Source organism: Oryzias latipes, chromosome 20 (genome assembly GCF_053564925.1).
Source record: "Oryzias latipes strain Hd-rR chromosome 20, Olatipes_Hd-rR_3.1".
Lineage (NCBI taxonomy): Eukaryota > Metazoa > Chordata > Actinopteri > Beloniformes > Adrianichthyidae > Oryzias > Oryzias latipes.
In genome coordinates this window covers 27,684,701-27,704,020 of record NC_136256.1, presented here as the reverse complement: position 1 = coordinate 27,704,020, position 19,320 = coordinate 27,684,701, and the positions used below count along the sequence as shown (strand labels likewise).

Genomic DNA, 19,320 nt, shown 5'->3' with positions numbered 1-19,320 from the left:
ACATTAATCCTTTAAACTGCTGCGCTTTGTTTTTGTACGTTCATGGAAGGGGGGGGGGGGCATCCAGCAGCAGAAGAAGGCGGATGAGAAATCAAAAATTCTTAAAGGGGAGGTGGCAGCATCTGGAGGTGCTTTCTGCCTGCTAGCTGCAGCTTTACGAGACCCTTAAGGGTGGCCGTTTCAGCCTCAAGTGTCAAGTCTTCCTTTGGCCCTGTTGCACCTGACTTGAAAGGTTCCAACCTCCCAACGAACTGAAGGAAAACACGCAACCTATTTCTGTTTCCTTTACTTTACTTTCTGCTATTTTAGTGGTTTTTCACATTGAAACCTCAAAGAGAAAACAAACACACGGTGATTTTTTTCACATCAAAAAAAAGTTGTGCATCGCAGCTCACATGTCATGCCATTACGCCACCAACCAAAATGGGTATCATCCTGGAATATCTTGAAAAGTTCAAGGATTTGAAATTTAAAGTCATAGCTGGAAAAACCTGAAAGAGCTGAACATTTTTATAGTTCATATAGTTTTTATGGTTGTAAAATTGTGAAAGGGGTTAAGCGGCAAAAAACGGTGGAAGATACTATAATAAAGAAAGAGAAGCAAGAAAACAATGCATAAATCTCTCTGGCAGTCCTACAGGAAGGTGGCTAAGTTATAGGTCTTCTGGTTCACTCAAGGCTCCACTGCTAATTAAACCATTTGAGACAGTGGAGTCTACCTGATGACTGAGGAAAGCCACCTGTTCCACTCCCGGTTAAAGGAGTGCTGGCTGAATGATTGACGCAACAGCAAGACACTTGCACTCCCCTTAAGGTACGGCCGCTCCTCTTCACAACCTTCCACTGACCCAAATAATCCAAAAACCCACAGTACTGTACGGGTCAGCCCCCCACATGGGCTCTTGTGACAAAGGCTTTGGTCACAGATCCTCAAGAAAAGGTTGAACTTCTCCATATTCATAATTTTAGCAGAAGCTGATGGCAGGCGGTTCAGTTAAATCCTATCTCTGGTAACCTTTTCCAAACTCTGCCGCACACTCGTCATGTGAAGTCTGTAATTAACTTGATTGTTGTGACTTTACGATCCTGACAGAAATAGACGGGTGCAGGGATCAGACTCCTGCTGTATTTCTGAGAGGAGCGTGTGTTTCTGCTGCACACTTGCAGCCGGCCACACCAGGCTGTTTGTGTTTGATAAGCCGATACCTTGGAAACGGTACCCAGGGCTGTCATGGAGGAGCACAGGGATTTGTTTACTGCCATGAGAGTACAGCCACAGCTGCTGCAAATGAATTTGTTGAGCAGGGCATTTCTCTCCAGTCCTGATTACAGTATGTGTTGGTGGATGGGTGCACTTTGTGTTCATTGTCCCCTCTCTTCTTTTAACAGCTGAATTCCTCTTCCTGCTGTGGGCGGTGTACCTTTGTTACGCTGTGAGGACCGTGCCGTCGGCCTTCCATGAGCCTCGCTACATGGCCATCGCTGTTCACAATGAGCTCATCCTGTCAGCTATATTCCATGTCATCAGGTAACCCTCACGCTGGAGGTCCGGGTTACACGAAGGGCAAACTCCCCGATCACCACTGGCACAGATTTCCCTTCTTTTCCACAGTCCAGTGCAGGAGGGGGAGGCGCCCACAGCTTATGTTGGTTTATCATCTGCCGTTTAATGGAAAGAACCAGGGTCTGCTTTCATACATGTGGCATATTAAAGACTATGGTCTGTCTTTCATAGTAGCAGGTTTAAGGGTTGTCATCTGGACTTGGTTTTTAAAGTTGAGGATGTTTCACCTCTTATCCAAAAGGCTTTGTCAATTCTGAAATAGTTTGACCCTGACCACCATGATGGTCTCAGGTTTATTCTTCCATCCATCTACAGCAGTGTTCTGAAACCCAAACAAACCGAACCAAGTCCACCTGGGTCGTTAACAGCTGAAAGAGATGACCAGGTTGGGGACGGAGTCACTGTCTCCCCAACCCCCAGCTGAGGACAAAGGACACCTAACGACACCAAACCATGTAGACACTACTACTATCCAGTTTCAGGCCTGACTCTTCCCCCATGAGCACATATTAACCAGCTCTTTTACCAGCTATTTCAGAATTGGAAAAGCCTTTTGGATAAGAGGTGAAACGTCTGCAACTTAAAAAACCAAGTCCAGACGACAACCTTTAAACCAACTACGATGATGGAATCTTTCTGGATGAATGAGAGTCTTCATAGACATATGGTCTGTCTTGTATGAAGCAATGGGTTTTAAAGGTTAGGTTTTTGCATATGCCAAGCAGTTTTAAGCTAGTTTGCTCAAGATGAGGGGTGTTTAAGGCACAATTTTTGGAGAATCAGACTTCCTCACGGCAAGCACCGTTTCCACCTGTGAGTCCATCATGTGCTTAGTTTAACATTATTATGATTGGGTTATCAAAGCTGTCCCAACCTTTTTGTCCATTTGTTTGCAAAGCCAGAGTTTGATGCTAAATGTCCTGCCAAAACGACCAAAGAAGCTCAAAAACAGGCTTTTAATCAGCCCAAAATATAAGATGACAAATCTGTACTGAAGCTTTACAGTTTGAGTTCCGATCATGGACTTTCTTTAATACAGTTTTCATTTCAGACAACTTTATACAAAGAAAGAAGTTCTGTTTTCATGCCCATTTGAAGCATTTGCGATTTTTCATTCCTTCCTAGAATGTACCTCCCACCTGGAAATCTCTGTTGTTCCATCTCAGATTTTCATGCTTTTGTACTTTTATGCATACAGTCAGGCCCAAAGTAATTCATACCGGGATAGATTTAGAAAAATTGGATCACTTTTTTCAAAGTAACTATAATTCAAATTTGCCTAGAGGTTTGAATAATTTCAGGATTGGTTGTATCATTTAGTAGATGGTTACATAAATAAATTATTTAAATTGCTGAACTTCTTATGTCATGTACAGTTACCTTTTTGTTTTTTTGGCGGCACCCTCATGAAACATATTCGGAGCCTTGAAATCTATTAAGCTCTTTGAGGAAGTAAAAATCTTTCTTTGCCGAGTAAATCAAAGCCCAGCCCTTAATTCTTGGAAGAATTACTGCTACAAACTGTACAAATTTAAATTAAACTGTAAAATACTGACGTTTTTTGCTGCTGAATAAGTACCTGGCATAACTCTTTTAGTAAAAATCCTATTTTATTTGTCATTAAAGATACAAAAATTCTGCACAAAAATATGTTTGAGTTTTAAAACAGAAAGTTTTAACCAGCTAATCACATTAGAGACCAATGGTGCACCCGAAGGTGCATTGGTACCAAAGTTAAGGCTTAAAGCAACTCAGATGTCTTTTTTATTTTTTACTTTTTGTAACGACTGTAGCACCACACAACAGTACACATCATATTTATCACATTGCTTGTATTTTAATTATTTTCTTTCTAAATATTCAAAGCGTCTTCTACTTTAGCCAGAGCTGTTTACAACACAAAGAGCTGGAACATAGTAATATTTTTTTTCTGATTTAGGTCATTTGGGTTGTTTAGCAAAATCGCACAGTTGACCTTCATTTAAAGAAATCAGAAACACTGCATTGCTGAGCGGGAAGGCAATAAGTCGCATTTGTACAGTCTTTGGTATGACTCCGCCTTGGATTTGACCTTTTAGTCTTAGGGCAGACACTCTAGCACAAGCCAACTGAGCTGGCATGATCTCCAGAGGTGTAAAGTACTTGAGTAATTTTACTTGATTACTGTACTTAAGTATTATTTTTGGGGATTTTTACTTTACTTGAGTACAATTAAAAATCAATACTTTTACTTTTACTTAATTACATTTTTTTAGAAAAAAAAGTACTTTTTACTCCTTACAATTTTATTTACAGTCAAAAAGTACTTATTTTTTGGAGATCACTTCATTCTATTTTCCCTTGCTATTACCAAACCAATTGAATTGCGCTGATGCCCAGTTTAATTTAAATGTTATTTATTCTGCCTATGAAAATCGTTTTCACATTATATGAAATTGGTCAGACATGTTCATTGGTCCTTTGGAAGTGACGTCATGTCACATCTATTACCACAATGCACAGCACCTTGACCTGGAAATTAGGGAAATTATAACAGTCAATCAGTGGAAGAAAATGGAGGAAGTATGTGATTCATCAGCAGCTGCGAGCAGCACAGTCCAAAATCAGCCACAGGATCAAGAGCACCCGTGGCCGTATCTTCGCGAATTCTTTTCTTTAAGTGGTGTAAATAAAGATTCATTCAAGATGAAATGTGTCCTCTGTCTCCCGCTTAATAAAGAAATATCGGCCTTCAAAAGTTCGCCATCAAACCTAAGGAAGCATATTGAGGTAAGTACATTAAGTATTTTGTTTTACTGATAGTTTTTTTTTTTTTTTTTTTTTTTTTTTTTTTTTTTGGGTGTGCATGTTTTGACGTTGATGGCGCGCCTTTTATATGTGTAGTAGGCCTATTTTCACTAATGCATGCGATTGACAATATAAGGCTCACGTAATAAAATGCTAAAATGCATTTGTAATTGGTAACGTTAGGTCCACGGGAAATTTGGCGCCTATTGCAGCTTTGAATAATCATTATCATTCCGTGCTCTCATTGTGTTTGAATTCATGCAAAACACAAGAAAACCAAGCGAGAAATTTTTTTCCAAACATGTTGTATTGTCAAAACGGTAACACTTTACAATGAGGTTGATTAGTTCATGTATTAACTAACATTAAATAACCATGAGCAATACATTTGTTACTGTATCTGTTAATCTTTGTTAACGTTAGTTAATAGAAATACAGATGTTCATTGTTTGTTCATGTTAGTTCACAGTGCATTAACTAATGTTAACAAGATATAAAGTATTAGTAAATGTTGAAATTAACATGTATACGTGCAGTTCATTATTAGTTCATGTTAACTAATGTAGTTAACTAACGAACCTTATTGTAAAAGTGTTACCATCAAAACTAATGTAATGAAATCAATTCACCCTGTCATGTCAGCCTTACAGTCCTGTGTTTTTGTCAATATAATCAGAAATAAAATTAATGTTTGATTGTCACTAAATGCTACTGTATTTCTAAAATCAACAAGTATTTAACATTATAAAGTGTGCAATTGGCTGCAAATGTCAGTTTTATTAAAGGGTTAGTTCACCCAAAAATGAAAATAATGTCATTAATGACTCGCCCTCATGTCGTTCCAAGCCCGTAAGACCTCCGTTCATCTTCAGAACACAGTTTAAGATATTTTAGATTTAGTCCGAGAGCTTTCTGTGCCTCCATTGAGAATGTATGTACGGTATACTGTCCATGTCCAGAAAGGTAATAAAAACATCAAAGTAGTCCATGTGACATCAGTGGGTTAGTTAGAATTTTTTGAAGCATCGAATACATTTTGGTCCAAAAATAACAAAACCTACGACTTTATTCGGCATTGTATTCTCTTCCGGGTCTGTTGTCAATCCGCGTTCACGACTTCGCAGTGACGCTACAATGCTGAATAAAGTCGTAGGTTTTGTTATTTTTGGACCAAAATGTATTTTCGATGCTTCAAATAATTCTACCTAACCCACTGATGTCACATGGACTACTTTGATGTTTTTATTACCTTTCTGGACATGGACAGTATACCGTACATACATTTTCAGTGGAGGGACAGAAAGCTCTCGGACTAAATCTAAAATATCTTAAACTGTGTTCCGAAGATGAACGGAGGTGTTACGGGCTTGGAACGACATGAGGGTGAGTCATTAATGACATCTTTTCATTTTTGGGTGAACTAACCCTTTAATGCTGTAATCAGAGAGTGTATGTGTAATTGTTACATTTATTGCATACAATATAAATATTTATTTGTTGTTTTTACAGAGAATGCACCCAAATTACCTCAAAAACTACTCTAAATTGACAGCACAGAAGAGAAAGATCGGGACCTCCACCCATGCTTCCAGCAGTAAGCAACTGAAAGTTGACTCAGTTTTCCCAGTCAAACATGTGTCTCCAGTCACTGTGAACAAAGCTATATTAAGGTACATCATTCAAGGACTTCATCCTTTCAGCACTGTTGATCTGCCATCATTTAAAGAGCTGATTAGTACACTGCAGCCTGGCATTTCTGTCATTACAAGGCCTACTTTACGCTCCAAGATAGCTGAAGCTGCTCTGATCATGAAACAGAAAGTGACTGCTGCCATGAGTGAAGTTGAATGGATTGCAACCACAACGGATTGTTGGACTGCACGTAGAAAGTCATTCATTGGTGTAACTGCTCACTGGATCAACCCTGGAAGTCTTGAAAGACATTCCGCTGCACTTGCCTGCAAAAGATTAATGGGCTCTCATACTTTTGAGGTACTGGCCAGTGCCATGAATGATATCCACTCAGAGTATGAAATACGTGACAAGGTTGTTTGCACAACCACAGACAGTGGTTCCAACTTTATGAAGGCTTTCAGAGTTTTTGGTGTGGAAAACAATGATATCGAGACTGAGGCAAGAAGGTGTGAAAGTGATGACACTGATTCTGAAGGCTGTGGTGAGGGAAGTGATGGTGTGGAATTCCAAGATGCCTCACGAGTCCTGGACCAAGACGATGGCTTCGAATTCCAGCTACCAAAACATCAAAAGTGTGCCTGTCACTTACTTAACCTAGTCTCAAGCGTTGATGCCCAAAAAGCTCTCTCAAATGAACACTACAAGAAACTCTACAGATCTGTCTTTGGCAAATGCCAAGCTTTATGGAATAAAAGCAGCCGATCGGCTCTAGCAGCTGAAGCTGTTGAATCAGAAAGCCGGCTTCAGCTTTTAAGGCCAAACCAAACGCGGTGGAATTCAACTTTTATGGCTGTTGACAGAATTCTTCAAATTTGCAAAGAAGCAGGAGAAGGCGCACTTCGGAATATATGCACCTCTCTTGAGGTTCCAATGTAAGTGTTTTTCCCCTCTATCGATGTAAACAAATGTGGGTTGTTTTTGTTTAATACTCTTTGATTATGCTGATTTCTCCTGTAGGTTTAATCCAGCAGAAATGCTGTTCTTGACAGAGTGGGCCAACACAATGCGTCCAGTTGCAAAAGTACTCGACATCTTGCAAGCGGAAACGAATACACAGCTGGGGTGGCTGCTGCCTAGTGTCCATCAGTTAAGCTTGAAACTTCAGCGACTCCACCATTCTCTCAGGTACTGTGACCCACTTGTGGATGCCCTACAACAAGGAATCCAAACACGATTCAAGCATATGTTTGAAGATCCTGAGATCATAGCAGCTGCCATCCTTCTCCCTAAATTTCGGACCTCTTGGACAAATGATGAAACCATCATAAAACGAGGTAAATGAATGCAAGCAACATACACTTGACGAATTCTAATCTGGGCAACCTTTGAGCCATACCAAAATTATTCTTTTATTTATTTATTTTTGCACTTTTTAGGAATGTTATATCCCATCTTTGGCTGTGATCTCAATATGAATATTGATGTAAAGTATTCTTGCAGCAGGTTGTAGTTATCCCTCAGTGTTTCTTGAAACCAAACTCATATGTATCATATGTGGTTTGGAAATGCAGTTAGATTTTATGCTAAAATAAGGGATTTGCATGATTTTAGATGTAGATGACTGCACGTAAATGTAGTTAATGACAAAATCCATAAAATTTGTTCCCAGTCAGAAGCCCCTCAACCAAACTTTTCTTTGTGTCTGCTCACTGTGCTTGTAGGCATGGACTACATCAGAGTGCATCTGGAGCCTTTGGACCACAAGAAGGAATTGGCCAACAGTTCATCTGATGATGAAGATTTTTTCGCTTCTTTGAAACCGACAACACATGAAGCCAGCAAAGAGTTGGATGGATATCTGGCCTGTGTTTCAGACACCAGGGAGTCTCTGCTCACGTTTCCTGCTATTTGCAGCCTCTCTATCAAGACTAATACACCTCTTCCCGCATCGGCTGCCTGTGAGAGGCTTTTCAGCACTGCAGGATTGCTTTTCAGCCCCAAAAGAGCTAGGCTTGACACTAACAATTTTGAGAATCAGCTTCTACTGAAGTTAAATCTGAGGTTTTACAACTTTGAGTAGCGTGTACTGGCATTAGATTGTCTGTCTTATAGTTTGATAATTAAATACAAACAGTTCTAAAGCAGGATAAAACCTTGTATGCATTTCATTTAATGTTTTTTGAGATTAAAAGCTTAAACAAGAATCTCTAGTTTTCTTTCTTGCTTTTACTTTTACTTCCTTAATACTCAAGTACAATTTTAATGGAGTACTTTTTTACTTTTACTCAAGTAAGATTCTAGCCAGATACTTTTACTTTTAATTGAGTAAAATTTTCCCTAAGTACTTGTACTTTCACTTGAGTAAAATTTTTGAGTACTTTTTACACCTCTGATGATCTCCCATATTTTGCCTGATGTTTTCCCCTCCTTTCTTTGCTGATGATGTGATTCCTGTAGAAAATGTCCTTTTCTGTCCCTCCTCCATGTTAACCTGCTCCTCCACACAGATCATGAAGGAGGTGCTTCCGCTGACTTTCCTCCTATCCCATCACATTATTTACTAATTAACCATGTCGGAATCGTTACCTTTTTTTACCTAAGAAAGCACCAATAGATAGATTTACTGTCAGTCATTTTGTCATTATAAATCGCTTCTGATAAATGTTAACAAGAAATGAATGTTTTGTGACTCTGGGCTGATGGTTATTTAGGTTTTTATTGCTTTTTAGGAGATTATCCTGAACAGAAACCATCAGATGACACTCACTGATAAAGTGAACAGTTACCCGATGCTGCGAGTCGATCCGGCCTTGGGAACGGGCTACACTCTGGAGCTTGTTACAAGGCGTCCATATGAGTAATTTGCAGCCTATTTGAGTTAAAGCTCAGACCTCCGCGCAGGTTTGCTGTAGTCATCGGGTTTTAGTCGAGTGCAAATATGATGGACAGAAACGGGGACTTGATGTGTGAAAGTTCTTGTGATGGTTTCACAGCATGAGAGGAGACAGACCTGAAACCAAACCAAAAAGTGTTTGTTCTTGCCTCTGGGATGCAGGAACGTTCTATTCTTTAGCCATTCGTCAACAACATAATGAGGCCACTTTTTGACATGCTCCTTCATTAAAGCAGTTTCTCACGTGAAATCCGTTACAGGAAACAGTTTGCTAAAGTTACCTTCACCTCTTCTTCTACCAGTCTTGCACATTACAGTTTGATTTATGAATAGACTTAAAATTCTTCACACGAAGAATATTATCTTTTGTTGCAGATCCTGCTAAAATAACGAAAAAATGTGTAACAAAAAGTGGAATGTTGTATACACTCAGTGGCCACTTTAGGTCCACCTTGCTAGTGCCAGGTTGGATCCCCTTTTGCTTTCAGAACTGCCTCAATCCTCTGTGACATTGATTCAACAAGGTACTGGAAACATTCCTCAGAGCAGCAGGTCATCATGACCATGTCTGCATGCTTAAATGCATTGTGATTGGCTGATTAGGTTAACGAGCAGTTGGTTACCTACTAAAGTGAGTGTATAACAGAGGTTTTGAGTCTACATTGTGAAGAGCAAGACATCATAGCTTCCCTGAAGGAACTGAATTGTGAAAACTGTACCTGAGGTGTTAAAGTCCGACAGTAAATTAGGAAAAGTTTGTCTTTGTTGACTTTGTTTTTGTTTCTTTGACAGATTCACCCTGTTGTATGAGCTTAATCCAGACTGGATGCTGCTGCTGTTCTTCACCCACACCCACCTCACCGTCACGGTTACTTTGGGTTTGCTTCTCATCCCAAAGGTAAACTTCCCGTTTTCTGCTGTTACTCTGACCGTCGTTAAATCCGCTCATTGCAGTGCTGTGGTGCCAAATTTGATTTAGAAGGAAGGTTTGTTAAATTTGATGCCATTCTTCATTTTTTGGAATCTTTAGTTCTTATTTTAAGTTAGAATCTGCAAAACAGTGTGAAAACTTTATAGTTGATGACAATTTTATTGCCTTGGTCACACCTCCCTTGCAAATGGATACAGGTTTTCTGCGTGTCAAAAATGGTCAAACATATACGGGACATGCAGGTGGTCCACAGGAAACAGCGAGATTGAAGACCACTCTGTGAACCCGTGGAACAGAAATGTTCATGTGTTTCTACGGGCATACCGCCGGTCACGGGTCGTAGTATGAAACATTTTAGGAAAAAGTATGTGAGACGCAGGTATGTTGTACAGATTTGTCATTGATTCAAACCCCTGAGGGCCCTCTTGTGGATTGCACAAGGAGCCTGCTAGGGCTGCTTAGATGATAATTGTGCGCTCCTTGCATGCAGCCTAACTGGCATCCAACAGGCACCTGCATTTGACGTGCACAACCCGTGCACGAGGCATTCGCATGTGTCTGTCAGGAACCAGTACTCACACCTTACTGACGACTAGAGTGTGGCTTAAGGAGAACCATATGACAGCATCGCCTGTAAGTTAGAAAAACTTCTATTAGCCTTACGATTACTTTAAACTCTAAACACATGCACGGCAACGGTACGTTCCCTTTTCATGACGTCCATTGAAATGGCCGTACGAGCCTCAAGGGAAGTGCAAGACACACCTGCGCTCCCTTTTAGATGCAGTCGCTCCTCTCTATGACCCTCCACGGAGCCGGACAACCCAAAAACTCACAGCACACATAGAGGTGTGATGAAGGCCTTAGGTCAGGGGTCGGGAACCTATGGCTCGCGAGCCATATATGGCTCTTTTGATGGTCACATGTGGCTCGCAGACAAATCTTTAATTATAGTTTTTTTTTTTCATTAGACCAGTCCTTCTCGGGCGCGATGCGATGTCAGAGGCGCGCAGTAGTAGCAGTGCTTAGAGAGAGAAATCTGCGCCAGCGCTATCAGTTACTATTATCTATTATTTCACAGAGTTTGTACCAGCTGGAAACCTGTGAATTGACGTGCCTAAAACTGCGCGCTCCCGTCTCTGAGAAAGAACGCGCAGATGCGGGGACGGGATGTGTGAGGGAGAAAGCAGAGGGTGGGGGTGAGGGGGTTGTGGGGACAGCAGGTGAATCGCGCAGGGATTGTAAAAACGTAAAACCCGCTTCCCGTCACTCACTGCAGCGTGTGAGTGTGTGTTTGGCTCCGCGTCTGCATGTGAGCAGTCTTTGTCACATTTACAGAACATTCAGACCTATGATCACGTTTAAAGTCTCAACGCCTGAACGAAGCAGAAACTCACCACGTATCAACCAGACTAGACCATCAGCAGAACTACCACGAGAAATACTCATCATTTATTAGCAACAGAATAACAATGTTATTAAAAAGAATCCACAGACTTATTGTACTTTAAAAATGTTGAAATTAAATCAAATGCACACATTCATTTGTATATTTAGTTTTAAACAAATTGTCGCGGACTGAGTTGGATGGCTGTTGGGCCGCGTTAAAAGTTCTGGAGTTCATTGAACGCGTCAAGCAGAGATCTGATTGGCCCTCAGTTCTGTCGCTCAGCCTGTTGTTAGGTAGTTTGGACCAATGGGGTTCAGCTATGGGCCGAATAAGGGAAATGGGAGAGCTGGAGCGGGAGCAGGGGAATATAAAGTTGGGAGAAGCGCTCTCGTGTCGGCGGGAGAGATTCAGGAGTTGCTGAATTAATTGAAGGGCGTTTGTTGCGGTCTGCAGTAATCGGAATAAAGAACTTTAAAAGAGGTTAAGTCTCCTTGCCTCAGTGTGGGGAAGGGACGCTACATTATTGTATGGCTCTTTCGAAATTACATTTCAAAATATGTGTCATTTATGGCTCTCTTGGCCAAAAAGGTTCCCGACCCCTGCCTTAGGTGCTAGAATATCATATGTGGGTGTATCCTAGTCAGTAATATACCAGATTTTGCCATAACATATCAGGGACTTGTGAAAAATGTTTTGTGTTTTCTGATGACTTCGCATTTTTAACTGGTTGTGATGCATTGCAGCTCATTTCTGTAGCGTCTATAAACATCAGGAAGCATCAAACAAGTTCTTGCGGGTCTGTCTGTTCGCTCCAACACTTGTTTTAATTGGTTTCATCAGTTCCTGTTTGCCGGCACTCACATGAGAGACGACATCGCCTCTGAGGCCTATGAAGATGAGCTGGACATGGGCCGCTCCGGGTCCTACCTGAACAGCAGCATAACGTCTGCATGGAGCGAGCACAGCCTGGATCCCGAGGACATTCGCGTGAGCAGCGCCTTCGCGCTTCCCTTTAAGTTGCACAACCTAGTGATGCTGTTGAATCCTACACCAAAACTGAGCCATGGCAGTTTTTTATTGCAGACACCAGACGAAATGGGCCATCTCAGTTCTGTTAATGGCTGTGGCGTAAGATCTCGTGACAGTCTTTGGGAAAAACGTACCAACGTGAGCAGAGATGTATGTTTGTCTGTTAGAGCTGAAGAAGTCTCTCAACCAAAAGATTTGGCTACCTCAAACCAGTGATCTGGAGGATGTTTACCACCATGGCATCCAGTTGATTGAAAGTGTTCATTGAGGCGAATGAAAAGGCAGATGGGGTTATTGAAGACCTGAGCTTTGAGGCTGTTTCAGTACTAACACAAAACACGTCACCTCCTTTTTTGATGCTGTTCAAGACCGTCCTGTCTGCTTTGTTCTCGCAGAACGCATGTGACATCCAGTAGTTTGTCATCTAACTGCTGTTTGTAATCTCTGGTCATGACCTTGTAGAGCATGTTGTTTGTGTAGTAGCTTGTCTGCTTTTTTTTCGTAGCGGTGTCTTGAAACAGTTTGCATTACATCCTTCAGGCAGTTAAATGCAACTCAACATTTTCCCTACTTGTGTGTTTGTCTGATCTGTAGGAAGAGCTGAAGAAGCTGTACTCCCAGTTGGAGATTTACAAGAGGAAGAAGATGCTGGCGAATAATCCACACCTGCAGAAGAAAAGAAGTTCTAAAAAGGGGCTTGGCCGCTCTCTGATGAGACGTATCACAGAGATTCCCGAATCGGTGCACCGGCAGTGTAGCCGGGAAGATAAGGATGGTGGAGAACATGGGAGCAACCGCAACAGCATCTGCATGCTGAAGAAAAACCCAATCGATGCAGGAAAGACTGCAAAAGAAGATACTTTAAAAAACAAAGTTTTTTCCCTGAAGAAGTCCCACAGCAGCTACGATCATGTCCGTGACCAAAGCGAGGAGCCCCCCGCAACGGACAAGACAGATTTGACCACGGCTGAGGGATGCCTGCTTGAAACACTTATGGGGAAGAAGCTGGTGAAGAAGACGTCCAATGAGACCATAAATCCCCCCAGTGATTCTACAGAGTCCGTTCCCTTGGTCTGCAAGTCAGCCAGTGCCCATAATCTCAATGCAGACAAGAAACCTATTCATCCCAGAGCCTCCATGCTGCAGAAGTCCCTGAGCGTCATCGCAAGTGCTAAAGAAAAGACACTGGGCTTGGCTGGAAAGACCCAGAACACAGAGGAGAACAGCAAGAAGAGTCAGCCAAAGAGCAAAGACATGAAGACCAATGCAGAGGCAGAAAACGAATGCCAGCCCAAGATGATCGTCAGCCAGTCGGTGGAATACAAGCAAAGCACTGGCAAAGGCAGAATCATGAAGCAGCCTGTGAGTGGCAGCCAGCCTACCATCTCCTCTGAGCCAGGCAAGGGAAAGGACACCTATGATCTATCAGAAGTCTGTCCCTGGGAGGTGGAGGACCTTCCTACTCCATCTGAGAACAAGGTCCAGAAGCATGTTTCAATCGCACCCAAAGAAACCACAACGATTCATGGAGGCAGCACCAAAGGAACCAAACCCCAGAAGCAAAAAGGTTCTGATCAGTCTCCACTTAGTGGAAGGCACCAGAAAGAGGCTCTGAGGATATCAGCCGTTCGAGCTGAGATATGTCCATGGGAAGAGGGAGGCGAAAGCCAAGCCAGTCCAGCAGAAGGGTCAAGGCAATCACCGTTTAGTCAATCGAAGACTAAGCAGTCTCATTCCTCAGTGGAAACCTCCAAAACAAGTCGGGCAGATGTTTGTCCGTGGGACTTGGAAGAGCCTCAAAATGTTGCAGAATCGGCTCGACCGTCAGAAACAACAAAGCAGAAAAAGAGTCCTTCTCCTGTGGATGGGAGAGGGAAGACCATCGTGGCAGATGCACCAAAAGCGGGAGCATCACTGCAGCCACCGACATCAAAAGCTGACGTGTGTCCCTGGGACTATGACAGCCCTGCCGCTTCCTTAAGTCCAGAGCGGACACCAGTGCAACCGTCAAAAACCAAGGACCTCCCCTTGAAAAAGAAAGGTGTCCTATCCTCAAGGACAGTCGAAAAAGAAAAATCAAAGGACGCTGAAGATGAGAAAAGTAAAACAAAAGCAAAAGACAAGAGTAAATCTTCAGAGAAGCAAGTCAGCCAGCAAAAGGCTGAGGTCTGCCCATGGGAAGTAGAAGGTCCACAGGATGTGCCGCTGGTAGAAAAAAGGAGAAGTGCTAATGTTGGAGCAGCCAAAGCCAAGCAGGTGGACGTCTGTCCGTGGGAGTTTGAAGACGCCACAGACAAAAAAGGTGCAGACCAAAAAGCACCGGTAGTGAAGCAGAGCGCCCTTAATGCTAACATTGGAGCAGCGAGCGCGACCAACAAAGCCGATGTTTGCCCCTGGGACTTTGAGGAGAGCACATTTGACAAGAAGGCTTGACACTCACCATGAGGGACCGCTGAAACGATAGCTATAGGTGTATACTTGTTTTTTCACTGAGAAATTATTAAAAATATACCTTTTACTATTTATACGGTGACTTGGAAGCTAAGTTGATGGAGTTCCACAAGTTGCCTTCCTTTCCGAGGTTTAGTTCTGGTTTTACACATTTTAGAAAAAAGCAAAATGTCTGAAAAAAAACAAACTCCATGAGCATTCCAGATGATCCTGAACTTTAAATTGTAATCCAATTATGCAACTTTAAATTCAACATTTTAACTTCACAAGAAACACTGACCATCTGCTGTCATCTCAACAACTCTTGCATTATTTTGTCACACGTTGTCAGACAGATGATGAAGAAAACGATAGCATCAAGAATGAGTCTTAAAGAGAGGAAGCCAAAGAAAAAGAGAATGTCTGCTTCAAGGAGGGCTCACGAGTCTCATGGGTGATTTATACGTTTGTGTTCCTAACACAGAATTAACTAAATTGTCTGATAGCACTTTAGCAAACTTCAAAAGTTTAGAGCAGATTCCATCCTGGTGTGTATTTGTTTTTTAGTCCCTCTGTCATCACAGCAAAATATCCCAAAGGATTTCCAACATCAAACTTTGTTTCTGGTCTTTAAACCTCTTTAATTGTAACTCTCTACAGGTTTAAATGCTTCCCAGTCTGCAGAGATGTACTGTATGTGCCTAAATAACTAGCATTGTCTCGTATTAGTTCGAAGGGGAGCAAGCAGCTTCTCCAGCAGCATTTTGTGACGGTGGATGATATAAAACCGCATGAGCATCCGGGTACCGTGTCGCTGGACCAACACCTTCGTCCTCTGGAGCAGCGGATGCGCTTAGAGGTCTTTGTCGTCGTTTTTCGTCAGCTTGTTTTCCATCTGAGGATATTTACGATCATGCCCTGTCATGTCTGAAAGCAAAGAGGAAAATTAGAGCTGATGTGATTGTGTATCTGAATATGTTATGTCTTCATGAGTGAAACCAAACCCAGGTGGAAGAATGTACAAGAAGAGAATCAGCACCAGCTTTGCTCATGATTGCGGTTTAAACTTTGTGTTTCAGCCGGTTTCTGCCTGGGGAAACTATATAAAAAGCTTGGTGTAAATGGAAAAAAAATCAATATTAAGTCATGTATGATATCCTATTATTTTAAACTTCAAAAGTCTTTTAAAAGAATTCAAACCTGGTAACTATTCTGATTTTAACAAAAGCTTTCCACGTAGACGCCAACTTTCCTACTTGATCCAATTAGCTCACCTCCTGACCAAGACACTGCCATATTAGTAGATGTCCCCTAAACAACTGACTCTTTGACCGCGCTTTAACACGGGGAAGTGATGCATATCACCACATAACTGCTTTTTTCTCCACTTCAGAGACTGCTGGAATTACGTAAAAAACAGGTGTAGAGTTGGTCAAAAAAAAGAAATGACGACACTGGTGCTAAAGGTTTGGTGTTAAAGGATTAACCTCCTTTTTGAATACATTCAATTTGATGTTTGAATATTGTTTTCCAGTATACTCTGGTACATAAAATTGTTAAACTCCGATTATCTTTTAAGATATTTTAAAAACGGGATTTTGACATTTTTAGGCTAAATCCAAAAACCTCTGTCATTTTCTTGGACATAGTTTCTGCACAGCGGCAGGAGTTCATTAAAAATTCATCTCTGAATTGTAAGCAGGACTGTTGGCGCAGAGAAAACCCCGCCCCCTCTTCCCCTCCCTGTCGCTAAAAGTGGTGTCAAACAGTCACTACATATATTTTGCGCATTAAATTTCGGTCTTTCGTGATACATGTGTGATGCACATAATTCATACGTGTTTCTTGCGTTTGTCATTTGTCAAATTCGGTTTACGTGAATTCAGTTTTGAGCGGTTTCAAAATTTGTGGTGGGTTAAGAATAATGCAGTTTTTGCATAAGAATAATGCGTGATTTTTGCTAGATGCATACACACATTTTTGGCTACCCATAACCGTTCCATGTATGTCTAACGGACTTTTCACGCACGTCCCACTGATGTATAACTTTTATATTGCGTATACGGCGCACATGTATATTTAAATTATGTAATTGACGCATGAAACACTAATGACTTATATATAAACAGTGCAATAATCACGCACGGTTCATGTCCTACACTGGTTTATGTGTTCTTTGCGTGGTTTATTCGTGCGTCTTCCGTGGTTTTAACGTGGTTCGTTCCTGATACATCTGGGAAAATTTCACGCCAAGACCACAACTTTTCTCACTTTTTTCATGTATATTCACATATGCACAAAATCTGAGTAGTGGCTGTGCGACATGGTCTTAAGAGCTTAAAGCCGGGAGCTTGAGTCCCACCCAGTGTTTTCTACGTCACACATAAGATCTTTTTCCAACTGCATTTTTCTCATCTCCTGATTCACAACAATTTGAATGAAGAAATACAAGAAATTCAATTTTAAGCTCAACTTTCTCTAAACATGTCCATCATCAGAAAAATGCGACAAAATATATGTTAAATTACACCAAAAACACAATTTTTATCGCAGTGGGTCTTTAACGAGTATTTGAAGAGTTTCCAATGCATTTGTTGTACGGTTTCTATTAGCTGATCGTCTGCTTAACAAAATTGGCCGTCTGGTCTGTATTGTTGCCAATTTGGTGGGATTATTTTTCAAAAATGTGACCCGTCGTCGTGCACGTTGCACCTTCAGCACCAGCTGCTAATCCAGATAACGATTTGAGAGCGTTTCCTCTCTGCGTCCTTCTCTTTCGATGCTAACTGAGTTAAAATGTGCTGACTCAGCAGCAAATCAATCCATCGTTTTCTTCTCTGTGTCGCATGACAGAACAGTAATGGACATTTTGGGGACACTTTTTCTCAAACAAACATTTTGAAGCAGCTCCTCATTATGTAAAGCAACACAAATGAAATCCATACAAGTTTGGTGGCACATGTTTGGGTTCCTCTACCTGCAGCTCCTTTCATGTCTCACGATAAATGTCTGAGCGGAAATTATGTTCGAAATGCAAGTCTAAAAGTATTGAAATGTATTCAGTTTTCAGGTAAAAGTGGACCTAAACAAAAGAGGGTGAAGCTCATTGAGGATATTATTTGAACCTTTCTCTAAATAGTTTTGCAGTCCTGTTTGGAGTCTGCAATGCTGTCTTGTGGAAATGACTGAATGTTGCTGCTGATCGTCTGTAAATCGCCCTGAAAACACGTTTTTCAAGAAATCTGTGTAAAACACCCGTTCAACAAAGTTGAAAATAATCAGGTAACAAATGTTTAGCACATATAAAGTGTGACATATCTATAGTTAGAGAAGATGAAGTGATGTTTGAGCTCCCTCTAAATGGAAAAACGTCACACCTCCTTTCCAGGCACACTTCTTCTGGACAAATGGAGCAGGAAAACTGCTGAAAGATGACATTTCCTATCCTTTGTCCTGCTGATTTTCCATAAATCAGGAGGACACGGTATGGGGCATGGCTGTAAGATTAGCAAATTTAATCAAATATTCAAAGTTAAGGGCGTGTTCTTTATCTGCACAAACTCCATTAATTTGTGTATTCTTAATGAAGCTTTGCACAAACTTGGAGTTTTGTCAAACATTTCTATTTTCTTTGACTCGTTGTGTTGAATTTCACAATAAAATGTGGATTTTTCTGCATAGTTTGACTGCAGAGGACAAAATGTAGCCGATCTGAAGTTTTGACATTGTGAGAGGACTTTTAAGTGACTCTGAACACAAACCGTATGGGGCAATGTGTGATAAATATAGTCTATAGATGATTATTAGCTGATGCTGTAGTCCTGCATCAGATTTATGGTCCTGCGTGATGAACTTCATGCTTTTAAGATAAAACAAGGTGATTTTCTTTTTCTTTTATTGCTTTTACTCCAATTTAAAATGATAAATACCCAAACATTCTTGATATTTTATGGATTTTTGTTTTATGTTTTGCTCAGATGAAGACTTTCTTTTTCCTCCTGGTCTCTCAATGTCAGCCTCCGGATGAACAATCTCTTGTTTCCTTTGCATCCGACAGCGGTCCTGCCGTAGCGTTTCTCTGTTGATCCATAGTCGTCTCCGTACTGAGCATGTACCACATAACCGCTGTCTGTTTACTGTTTTCGGGGGATCATCGCTGTAATTTATCCTCATTATCTATACGTCAACGCAGTTTTGAACCTCATCTTCGGTCTGCATCTCCTCGTTTCCGGTCTTAAACCATGGTGCGATTCTGTTGGCTAGCTGCTTGTTTTTGGTTGTTTTTTTACTTTCTTTTATTTTTGTGACGGAACCAGGTCACACCGTGGAAAATACAACTACTACTAATGCTACTACTCGATGCTGTAACGTCGTAAATCTTGCTCTTGTGGCTTCTGCATGAATCAAGAAATTAGTAGGACCGATGTTTCACTGCCCTTGATAGAATAAAAAAATGAGGTGATCTTTTTTGGACTGTTACCAGTTGTATAGTGAGTGATATTGTACCTTACCCACTGTATTCTGTGCTTGTTATGACTATTGCTCTATGACAAGCTTATAGCATTGATATATGGGAATATTTGGTAGATTTTTATTGTGTTACATTGTGATAGCATGTACATAAAGATACCTCCTCTGCAATAAATATTTATATGAAAGCG

The 19,320-nt window shown here is 41.2% G+C and overlaps 1 protein-coding gene and 1 long non-coding RNA gene across 4 annotated transcripts in view; both read left to right on the top strand.

Moving 5' to 3' along the window:
• gpr158a (G protein-coupled receptor 158a) overlaps window positions 1–19,320 on the top strand; it is an 80,757-nt gene extending 61,437 nt beyond the window's left edge. The window contains exons 8-12 of one of the 2 annotated variants that reach the window (XM_023949968.2): window positions 1,390–1,528; window positions 9,672–9,777; window positions 12,041–12,187; window positions 12,284–12,367; window positions 12,824–19,320. In XM_023949968.2, coding sequence (XP_023805736.1) covers window positions 1,390–1,528; window positions 9,672–9,777; window positions 12,041–12,187; window positions 12,284–12,367; window positions 12,824–14,662 — 2,315 coding nt within the window. In that variant the 3' untranslated portion in view covers window positions 14,663–19,320. The remainder of the gene's footprint in view (window positions 1–1,389; window positions 1,529–9,671; window positions 9,778–12,040; window positions 12,188–12,283; window positions 12,368–12,823) is intronic. The other variant, XM_023949969.2, reaches the window with a different exon arrangement.
• LOC111946597 (uncharacterized) lies at window positions 3,690–8,190 on the top strand. Of its 2 annotated transcripts, XR_013652226.1 has the most exons (4): window positions 3,690–4,333; window positions 5,861–6,918; window positions 7,004–7,320; window positions 7,708–8,190. It is a non-coding gene; the product is annotated as an uncharacterized LOC111946597 (long non-coding RNA). The 2 variants fall into 2 exon arrangements; XR_013652225.1 differs by lacking the exon at window positions 3,690–4,333 and having other exon boundaries at window positions 4,373–6,918.